The sequence below is a fragment of the Papaver somniferum genome, chromosome 1 (assembly GCF_003573695.1).
Source record: "Papaver somniferum cultivar HN1 chromosome 1, ASM357369v1, whole genome shotgun sequence".
NCBI classification, from domain to species: domain Eukaryota; kingdom Viridiplantae; phylum Streptophyta; class Magnoliopsida; order Ranunculales; family Papaveraceae; genus Papaver; species Papaver somniferum.
This window is the reverse complement of record NC_039358.1, coordinates 101,573,050-101,584,613: the sequence shown is the minus strand read 5'-3', so window position 1 is coordinate 101,584,613 and position 11,564 is coordinate 101,573,050. Positions and strand designations below refer to the sequence as shown.

Genomic DNA, 11,564 nt, shown 5'->3' with positions numbered 1-11,564 from the left:
ACAATAGCATCTTTTAATGTTGCTTGTGGTAAAATCGGGAAATAAACGGGATACTCTTGCGATCAAGATATCCTAGGACTTTTAGTAAATGAGAGATTAAAATATCAATTCTAGTCATTGATGAAAATACATGTTTGTGAATGATACTATCCCGTGACCAATATCTTCTCCTTATTGATTATTCAAATTATTTTATTGCTTTCAATTACTTTTATTGCTTTGCTAAAACAAAATCCCCCTTGGTTACTAAGAAACTGAATTTTTATAACAACAAAAGCCTCTCTGTGGGAACGAACTCTTTCTTATCACGTACTATATTTATATCTAGTTGAGTGAGAAAGTGAATTATTTTTGACGCATATGACAGCGATCAAAGACCCAACCATACTCATAGAAATAATCTTGACAAAAGCCTGGTTCATATGGAAGGAAAGATGTAACAGAGTTTTTGGAAAAACACAACAAACTAGTGCTCAATTAGGTTTAGAAATACAAAGATTTTTAAACTACTGGTATAAGGATAATATCTCAATTATGCAACTATCAACTGGCAAAGATGAGATTCATAAATGGTCTCCTCCTAGGATAACACAGCTGAAACTCAATATAGATGTTGCTTGGATTTCTGTGGATACGCCTGCAGTTTTCTCTTGAATTCTTAGGAATGATGCAGGATACTTTGAACAAGGCAGAGCAGGACCATTCACAACTTCTACCTCTGAAGAAGCGGAAGCCTTAGGACTGTTGCAGGGAGCTAAATGGGCAGTATAAAGAGGATTGTCCACCTTTATTGTGGAAGGTGATTGCAAGAACCTTTTTCATTATCTGAATGGGAAAGCGTCTCAAATTGCTTGGCAGAACCAGACTATAATGGATGAAGTAAAAAGAGAGTTTAATCTATGTCATAACTTTTTAGGTTTTTATTTTGTGCCAAGAACAACAAACAATGTAGCTGATGTATTGGCCAAGGAAGCCAAATCTTTTAGAAACATCCTCAATTGGAGGAATGAATCTCCATATTGTATTAATTGTGCTTTAGAAGTAGATAAATCAAATGTTAGGGTTGAATCTATTAGCCCAACATTCGATGGCTCTACTCATCTTGATGTAAGGGTTCTAACTCCCTAAATTAGCCTTTTGAATGCACTTAACTTACAAAAAAAAAACCTGGAAGGACTCTCCAAAAGCATCCTTAAGGACAAGGCCGAAAGGGGATGCCGTTGTCATGTACCTATCCCAGGGGAAGGGTGTCTGTATCATGTCCAATGTCAGTATTTAATATACTCTATAGTTGGTGGCCTTAACCAGATAATGATTGTTGTTATCAATTGTAACGTGTGGTTTAGATGTACGCACGTAGGCGAGTAAGGATCGTTAGATTTTAGGAAAGAACCCTAGCTATATAAGGATCGTTAGATTTTAGGAAAGAACCCTAGCTATATAAGCCAGAGAGTCTTGTAATAAAATTTTATCAAATTATTAATCTAAAGATCGTTTATTTGATTTAGGCTAGTTCTTCGGAATTAAAAGGCTTGATTCTCACGAATCAAGAGATGTTTATCCTCAAATTATCACCCCAATCTTGTCACCGTACTCAGATACATGACATAAACTCATTTTATTAAGTCAAATGATTTAGTCTAAAAATAAGTACTCAAACTACATCCACATTCTACTCTTCTCGACGACCAATCTGTTGGACTATTTCACTTACCGTTCAAAATCTGTTCATGCTTTTATACCCAAAATGAACACTTATCTTGTTTCACATTCCAACAACAATGTCGAACTTAAGTTATACACACAAAATCAGTTCATGCATTTATACCCAAAATAAACCATAACCTACACTACCTTTGGTTTAGATAGTTGACATATACTCCCTCCGTCCCAAATTAGATGAGCTAGTTGGTTTTAAATTTTGTTCCATAAATAGATAAGTTATCTCACTAATTAAGGGGATATTTCTAAAACTACCATTTTAATTGATTATTGTTATTATAAGAAATATGTATAACTTGATAGTCACGTTTATATTCATTATGTAAATGTTTTAGAATGTTTTTCAATGATACAAAATTTACGAAAAATCGTAATATAGTTTAAGAGATAAATCATTTCTAAATTTACTAGTTAATATCTATAAGGATATAATTATAAAAAAATCTTAAACATACTCTCCCTTCCTACTTGTCTTAAGATTTGTGCAAACTATAACCAGTTCATTTAATTTGGGATAGAAGGAGTAAAATTTTGGAATCACTTTCATTCTACGGCAACGACAAAATTCTAGGTTGTCAACAATGCCCTCCATGGTATCACATAATTGAAACATTTGATGTAAAATCACGCTTTAACTAACAAAGAAATAAAACGTACCATCTATTTCTATTTAATTTGCCGTGTCTATCTTATCCACTGAATTCTCTTCTGAGTTGAAAACCCCATTGAACCATGGCTCACGATTGCAGGAAACTATGGAAGATTGGTTGGTACTCTTGTCGAACAGCTGACGCGTGTCTAGCAAAGTATGGCCAAGTACTGGTTGCACAATGGAGCCAACACAAATCAACTCCTTCCCTGCAAAACGTGAAATCAACACAAATCCACCATTCAAACTCTAAAAAGCTATCGAGTCCCAGCCATTTATCACCAAATTCAACTGAGAACCAACTTTCTGCTGCTTCTTGAGCTCCACTATTTCATCCAAATTCGAATTCATCAAACTATACATAGAATTGGGAAAATAATTGTTGAAAAGGATTACATGTGCTGCCTTTGAAGGAAACTGTGTAGTGGATGTGACATCAAATTCAAAGAAAGTTTGTTAGGTTTTTACTCCGACGCAAACAGGAGGGGACTAGTTGTGATGGTGTCAAATACCATGTGCAAATTTGTGACTGTAATTATACAAACTAGTCTATCCAGTATTAATTTGTTTAGAAGGAATGCGATCTCCGACGATCTACGAACCCGCCGGAATTGGACCCACAACTATAATTGCAAGCTTATTAAGATTACAAATCCACGGCGGAATCTCCCCGCTTAACAAATTAATTGATAACAAGAACCAATTCGATCGAAGATATATTGTGACTAAAAATGAAGAGAGGTATTTTCGTCAGCTATCCTAAAAATAAGTTACAATAATTACGTGAAATATCCAATTTGGATATTAAAAAATTCTTCGATATTAGACCCAAACCCAATATTTTGCTCGTCTTATTTAACCAAAAAAAAACAAAAATTGGCCGAAAGAGCTCAACGAAAATGCAGCCGTTGTCAAAGTTGTCTGTTTTTCTTCAATAATTTGCTAGGATTTAATCACGGGCCTCTTGATCCATCATAATTATTCGATCAGTCGCTTCTGCTTATGAATTGACGACCAACGAAATTTGTCTCACCATAAATTGTACATGATTATCATTGGATAAAGTCTTATTCCGGAGGCAAAAAAAGAAAAATCATGTCCCAAATATTTAAGTCAACACTAACTGCAAAAACCATTTTTCAGCGTAACAGGCAACACCAAACCAAGAATACACAAAAATAAAGAAGGTTATTATTGGGGCGTCACCATCCAATAGAAGGGCTTCACTTTGATATTTAGTGACCAAAAATCTGGTTATGGGGTATTTTTGATTCCAAACTACCTTCAATTAAAATTAAAACTTAAAAGCAGAAACAAAACCTAATTTCTATTCTTCATTCTTCACATTTCAATTGCCCTTCTTCTTCCTCTCCTCTTTCTCTTCATCCTTTTCATCGTAAATCCATTTGAATTCATTTCATCGAACAAACCCATGGTGCACGTAAGGTAATAATCGAACATACCCATCTTTGTTTTACTTGTTTTTGTGCTTAAAGTATGTTAGATTGAATGAAATCGAAGTAAAATTAGGATTTTAGTTACTTTTTGCTAGTGTTACGTCTGGGTACGTTACTAGATTTTTCAACCGTAATTTAGTTTTTGAAGAACTTACGTCTAGGTTTAGTTCAATTCAACCGTAAACTTTGATTTGCACGTTGTATTACGACTAGGTTTAGTTGAATTCTAACCGTAATTTTCAATTTTACATTTAGGTTTAGTTGAATTCCAACCGTAATTTTCAATTTTACGTCTAGGTTTAGTTTACTGAATTTTCCTTTCGTCAACCTAGCCGTAAATTTCAATTTTACGTCCAGGTTCCTTTTAATTCCAACCGTAGAAATTGATTTTACGTCCAGGTTTGGGTTGATTCCAACCGTAGAAACTGGTTTTACGTCCAGGTTTGGATTGATTCCAACCGTAGGATTAATTATTATCTAATAAAATTAAAATTAACTAAAGGGTTGTTCGGTCATTACAAAATTATTTGAGATAAGAGGTTTTTGATATTACTTCTGGGTGACCCGTTTTTGTCTTATTCGTTGACGCCCCTCTAATGGAATGTGAGGCCCCAATAATAGCCTTCAAAACAAAAGACGCAAAACGAAGAACAGAAAGAGAAAAAGAAAATCACGAGCTGTGGAGTCTCTCCAGATAGATGTTGCATTGCACTCGGTACATATTTGGTCATCCAATTAACTAGCCACTTCCAGTGAAGAAGCCTTGAAGTTTTCTTCTTTGAACAGATTGTACATTTTTGATCTGGTAAAGGAAGACTGACTTCACAGTTGCACCAGGCTACATTTCTATTACCTCGTGATAAAACCTAAAGCCCGAGCTTTTGAAGAAGATCACGCCACTTTGGAGTCTCTTCATCAAAAATGTATGTCAAAGGAGAAACCAGAACTCCACTTCCTCCGATCTGCAGCCAAGTATATAGTATATCCACTTAATTGAAGCAAGAGGCGAAAGCAATTAATTGTCATGCGACTCATGCATGACTTAAAAAGTCGCATACAACTAGGTACAAATTAGATATGCTATTTGTTTATCAGAGTGGTATAGTTTTAGAAAGTACTGAAAAAAAGATCTGAGAAGTGTATCTCACCGCTCTAAGCTGCTGAACAGATTTATAGAGTGCTTTCTTGGGAACACATATCACAATTGCATAATAGTCGGCTGAAACCTTCCCATCCCGTTTGCAAAAAACTGGACTTATTGTGGGGCCCTGTGTAACATTAAATTTAAATGAGTTAGCAAATACATGACCGCCAAAGGACTCGACTTTTCCTAGAAACCATCACACACTTGATCCCGCTTAAAGTATTCACCTAGAAAGAATAAAAACTGGGAATATGATTTATATCAGCTAAATCTTGTGGAATAGATGCAAGCAACTGTGTCATGTCTGATCTTAAAGATAATCAAAATGCATGATGTATGGAAGAGTCACGTTTGATGAAGTTACGCTACACTTATATCTAGATTGCTCTAAAACAACATAGGATGTTTAGTCCAGTTCCAGTCACAGGCTTACTCTTAATAGAGTCCGGCTTACCCCTAAATCTCTTAGCTAGCACCAAGGACCACTGTGAAGGCCCAATCTGCATACACTGGGCATGGACACGTTATTCTTAAATGTATCGGTGCCACTAAACTCGCATTATAGTGGTGACTTTGTGAGCATGACTTCACACTCGAACACAAGTTGTCAAAATCCAGGTGTAGTTAATTGCTGCTCTCTAATCTTATTAGAGTAAGTACAATTGTATATTTTGACACCATCATGTACAGATGAGTGCACCAATATGTGAAAAACCCTTCAATATGCAACTGGGGAAGTTCTTGGTTCCATGTACCTTGGTAAATCCAAGTATATTCTAACTTCACAGAGATCACCAAGGTACCCGAGATGGGAAGCAAAACTGTTGGATGTTTCTTTTACAGATTATGTGAATTTTCATATAGTGAAAGCCAACGGTAAGTAACAATATAATAATGCATTGTCGTAGAGAATTTGAATTTTGACATTCTGAATGCAAGTGAACGGTGATCAAATACGCGATGGAAGCTAGACATCGAAGTTGGTCTGTGCATGGAGAGCGATATTAAATCGCGAGAAAGAAAATGAGAATCAGTACTGAAACACTAGAAAGAAAGCCAGACACCTTTGCAACCGAGAAGATCCAATCGCTTGGGAGAAAAGCAGACTATCGTGCTTGGCAATTTCTTAATCAAACGAAGATAAAAGCAAATTACAGAAATTTACCTGCAACCCAGATAATGATGGCTGACTAAGGATTCTCTCAGCTACCTCCTCCATGCTACTACCCCTCATATTTGCCGTAACCTGCAGTAAGAAAATGTAAAAAAGAGAGCAGTTGTTGAAAGAAATAATTCACACAGGAGCAACCATAACACTTACGCAGAACTGACCAGCTGCCTTCAAATGTGCTTCTAGTCTCTCAAGAATTTCATGAGTAGTTTCTAAAATACCCTCACGCTGTATTAGGGATTTTCTGCTTGCAACAAGGACAGCCTGCAAAAGTATTTTCATCTGTGAGGAAAAACTACTCCACTATTCTAGGTTAAGACATCGAAGGATCAAGATGTCTTTCAAGGTAAACATACAAAGTCACCAATTTGTTTTACGAAGTACAATTGTACAAAGATACCTTTACAAGTAAGTATTATTGGCTGGCTAGACCGAAGATGGATTTACCTGGCTTTGCAAGACAACTCCACCGTCAATTTCTTTCAAGTTATTTTCACGCAGTGTTGTCCCACTGCTCACAAGGTCTAAAATGCAATCTGCTATTCCCATCTAATTAACAAAGAAAACACCTTGGTTAATCTAGCTAAGTAATAGATCAGCATAGAGAAGGATCAGGTTGGTCCATCCTATCTGAAGGCTGGATCACAAGTTGTTACATAGGAAAAGAAGGCCTGCCCATGGTTTTTTTTTTTTTCTTGAAAGAAAAGGAATGTGATTAAAATGTTCAATATCCTAATTATTCAAAATGTTTTCATCAGTTTCAAGCAAAAAATATATATATTTCTCACCGCAGGTGCTGCCTCAAGTGCTCCATCAGCGGTTGAGAAAGTCACATGCTTCAGCCCTTTTTCCTCCATAAATTTCGGGCCTAGCTGTGCAGAAAAAGCGGAGCAAAATTAACTCCATAATGCTCATTTTCCAAACAGGATGAGAAGGATGAAACACACATGTTTTCATGAATGCAATGAGAAGCAGGAAGCAAACTCTTTTAAGGTGCATTGGGTTAGGAGCTTACATAGGTAAAACCAGTGGCGACCCGTAGAGGTTTCTCTTTGGTCCATTGTGGCATCCGGGCTAGCTCTTCCAGTGAATTTATATTCTCAAAAATCCCATATTTAGGTATCTGAAATACAACAAAGGTGAGCAGTAACAAGAAACACAAAAAAGGGTTGGTTGCGTACAAAATGCAAAAATCCTGTAAAAAGCAATAAATGAAAGCCCGTAACAACATACTGCAATAGATAAATGACATTGCCCATAATCAAGTGCATCATGAACTAAGATTAAGTCGTCATTTCCCTGCCAGAAACACAAATAACAAAAAATAAATAATCAGAAACGCATAACGTAATTAAGCTTTCACCATCAATCACTCCACATATAAGGAACGTGGTCCCAGACTTCCAGCATAAGATAATAATGACTACCAACGACTGAAAATACACACATCTAGCCATCCACGATGCACAAGCCACAAATAAATAAGACGTATCAAAAAACCTAAATCAAATCTGAGGATGTAACAAGAATATATACATATTAACAAGTTTTGATTTAATCAAAAGAATATAAGCAGCTGAGAGAGAAAGCAAAAAATATGATACAAGTGAATAGGGGAATATATTGATGCTGGATATTTCACCATTATCACTTTCAACACTATGCTTAATTACAAATTACTAAAACCAATAGGTTATGAAGTGAAATCAGCCTATGGTCTTCTTCTCAGCAGCAGATGCTTGCAACTAAAAATATTTCGTTACTAAAGACGTACATACCCTAGCCTTTCCAGGAGAACAGTTCAAGCTGGTGGCTAACATCTAAGGTTATTCCGTCAAACTTACCCAACGCAAAGCTTTTATGGAGGCTCTTATTTTATGCTTTTAATCTGGAAGTGTGTGAAAAAAAATGTAGAACCTCCAAACACAAGGAGATGGGTCGCAACTAGGTCAATCAAAGGCTACAACTTGGTAAAATAAAATGGTTGAGAAACTGTAAAAATGATTTTATAAAGGAAATGAGAAGTACAAATTTAAAGCTAAGATTACGGAACACGTACGTCTCATAATCACTCTCTTCTGGAAACACAATGGTTTAGATCCAGATCACCAAATCAAAGAGGATACTGATAGTACTAAACTCCTTTAAAAGTAATTCCCCAGACATGCCAATATGGAGTTTTGGGATGCATCTGGCAATGTAGTGGCGGATATTAAACAAATCTCTAGTTGAATAACTGCAGAGGACCAATTGCCTATATAAATTAGGAAGAACAGAAAGAAGTTTATCTGACAGTATAAAACATATGTGTTCGACAGATATTATGTGGGAACACTTACTAACAGTTCTTCTTCATATTTAATGGGGTTAACAATAGTCACTCTGGTTCATCAAAAGGTAGGACGCTCCTTAAAATGTGAAACTTTAATTGATGACCATGATGGGTGGTTTGTCTAGGCGCAGAATTTGGTATCGATGACCACGCAAGCTGGCCACAATCCGTAGTAAACTAACGGTATATTTATATGAAATGAATCATATTTTGAGTTCCTCTGAAATCATAAAAAGCTACAGACTTAATGAAGTCTAATTCATAAGCAGTTTGCTCCCACCACTACTGAAAAGAAAGAAATGTTTAACTTCGGCCATGGAGAAATAGGGACCTTTTCTGTTGTCTAACTTTTCTCGCTTTCCTTCCTTGGAAGTTGAGCAAAGATATATTGTGCTAGGTTAGTTATAATAGAGTGAAAACGAAACCCAACTTCCTCCCTCACCCATCATCCTTCAGATGAAGAAATCCTGCCAGCTAAAATAACTAAGGCGCATTATCTTTTTATTAGCTAGAGCTACCAGGTAACAGCAATCTGACATAAGTTTTTACTTCTTCTATAGCTTACTATGTTTTTACTTCTTCTATAGCTTACTAACTATACTTAGATTAACTTACAAGTAAGGGCACAACTTAAAAAGATTTATGGACAATGGTATCAGGACAGGGATGCATAGGGACTACATTTTAACCCAGAATTAAGGAATAGAATCAAATTTCTAAATTAACAAGTGGAAACAAGAGGAACCACTAAAATGGCTTCGAGAATGCATACCTGTCCAAATTCTGTGACCGTATCCAAACCTACAATTCCAAGGTCTAGATCTCCTGTGAGAATTTTGCGAACAATATCTTTTTGCCGCTGGAACCAGACTTCTAAGTTTGAGAGCTGCGTCAAAGAAAATATATGAAAATGTATGATGGGCCATGAAGAGAAAAAATAATAATCACAAAACCAAACAAACATTTGGAAATTTGAGGAGTCTGAAACAAGGTTGACTGTTAAGGTTCAAGAGTAATAAAGGTTCAAGATGAACTGATGAAGTATGCCTAAAGGACTTACAATGACAAATGTTAATAGCGTGCAAACAAGAGGAAAAGAGTGCACATGACTTCCTTTCTTTTTAGGTTAACTAGTTAAACATATTTCTAATTCCTTAACAAAACAAATGGTAAAACTTACGTACATCAAACTGTTTTCATTGTCTTCAAGAATCCCAGAATAAATTTACAATGCCATAAGAAAACTTGGTATATAACAAAATTTGGAGTATAAAAGAAGAAAACCCACCAGTGGAATTTCAGCTACATACTGTCTAGGATTTACTTGACGGACAGAGAGTTGACAGTCCTTCACCAAAAGAGAAATACAAAGTTTCAGGGTTTAGATTAGGCGAAGAAATCAAAAGAATCGGAAAACAAAAGAGGAAATGAGAATGAAAAGAATTACCTTAAGAAGATCAAGGGTTTCAGAAGCCATGCGACCTTTACTTGGTAAACCAAGACGAATTTCTTTCCTATCTGGAACGACACTGCTTCTCTCAACGTTTCCATTAACAACAGTAAGAGGAGATGCAGAAGAAGAAGAAGAGGAACAAATAATTTTAGGTTTTAATAAAGAAGAAGGAGAAGCAATGCATGAAGTAGAAGAAGGAAACAATGAAGAGGAGGAGAGGTAATTGCTGTAGGGTTGGATGAGAGCTTGAAAAGCAGTAGCAGTAGCAGCCATTGCTACTTGAGTAAAGAAAGAGAAGAGATCAGATGGTAACAGCGGTGAAGTGAACCTTATGTCGGTACAAGTGTTTGTTGCGCTTCCAATCAAAAACCTAACCCTCTTTCTGTTTGTCACGGTAGAGAATCACAGAATCAACCCCTTCTGATCCGATTCATATCGACTCGGAACTCAGACCAGTTGGGTGCTTGGCCCAAAATTAGGGTTTTAGACAGGGCCGTGCTTTGCAATTCAACTTTTTTTTTAGAAATATTAGCGGAGCAAAATCATATCGCCAGATTTGTTCATAGCTTCTTGGTCGCAGAGTTGTTGGTAGTGAAAAAGTCATGGAAGTATAGGAAATTCTTGTTTTTTTAGTTTAGAATTAGCCCTTTCTCGTGACTCTATTTGTACTGTATTTTCTGGTGTACTTAGTGGTTTATTTGATGGAAGAAGTGTTGGTACTTCGCTTCCTAGGCCAAATGAATCAGTTGATACAGGTGGAAACGGTTTTGGTTTAATGAGATCTGGACTGGTTGGTTGAGCAGGAGTGAGTCTTAGTACATAAAGTGAAGATTCAGTTGGGCTAGTTTTTTTTTTTTTGCATTTTATCCCATCGTATCACATTCTGTTCTGCGATATTTGAGAATCGTCGTCAATACCTCGATGTAGATCTGGGATAATCCTTTGTTTCATAGCTCTGGGGCTATTTAAAACTAGTCAATTAACCATTCTCGGGTGTACGAGTACTAGCAGTGCATCAAATATGCAGTCAACAATTCTTCCGAGAGGCCACAATTACTGCGAGCAAACATATTAATGACGAGTCACACTTTTTTGCTTGCTACTAATACTTGTACTTTCTCTACTAATCAACTCAAGATTGACTGAGCAAGAGGAGAGTCAAAAAAAAAGGAGCCTATGTCAAATACATTTGAGTGTTCTGAATACTCTGAACAGGAACGAAGTGATATTTGTGGAAGTTCATTGCCACACACTCAAAACCCTGAGAGATGGATGTATCTCTTTGATCCCAACCCTTTTGTCTTGTGCAGAATTGTTGATTGATTTGGAAGAAATTAGTTCTTTCCAAATAATACATTCTAAACATAAAGAAATGAGTTAATTGTTTGAACTACTTGGTTTTCTTATTTGTTGTATATTTAGAGTTCTTAGTTATCAAGTTTGCTTTAGGTTTTTTCCAAAAAAAAGTTTGCTTTAGTTTCTCAAATATTTCAGTGATCTTGGGTTGCTCACTTTATCTCTCTAATTTATGTTGCTATTATTATCTATGTAATGGTCCCTGTAAAGTTGTTCTCAAAGTTATATCTTTGTAGTAAAATATTTTCGCCTTAAGTTTTATTATATGTATATATATAAT

At 36.0% G+C, this 11,564-nt stretch overlaps 1 protein-coding gene across 1 annotated transcript; it reads right to left on the bottom strand.

Annotated features, from left to right (window-relative positions):
* Window positions 1–4,357: 4,357 nt before the first annotated feature.
* On the bottom strand, window positions 4,358–10,288 carry LOC113295332 (ATP phosphoribosyltransferase 2, chloroplastic-like). Its single transcript, XM_026543676.1, has 11 exons — window positions 9,923–10,288; window positions 9,764–9,823; window positions 9,248–9,361; window positions 7,377–7,442; window positions 7,159–7,266; window positions 6,932–7,015; window positions 6,591–6,692; window positions 6,294–6,407; window positions 6,138–6,218; window positions 4,977–5,096; window positions 4,358–4,790 (listed from the first exon to the last, which is right to left on the bottom strand). The coding sequence occupies exons 1-11, from the start codon at window positions 10,199–10,201 to the stop codon at window positions 4,695–4,697; spliced, it is 1,224 nt and encodes a 407-aa protein (XP_026399461.1). The 5' UTR covers window positions 10,202–10,288; the 3' UTR covers window positions 4,358–4,694.
* Window positions 10,289–11,564: the final 1,276 nt, after the last annotated feature.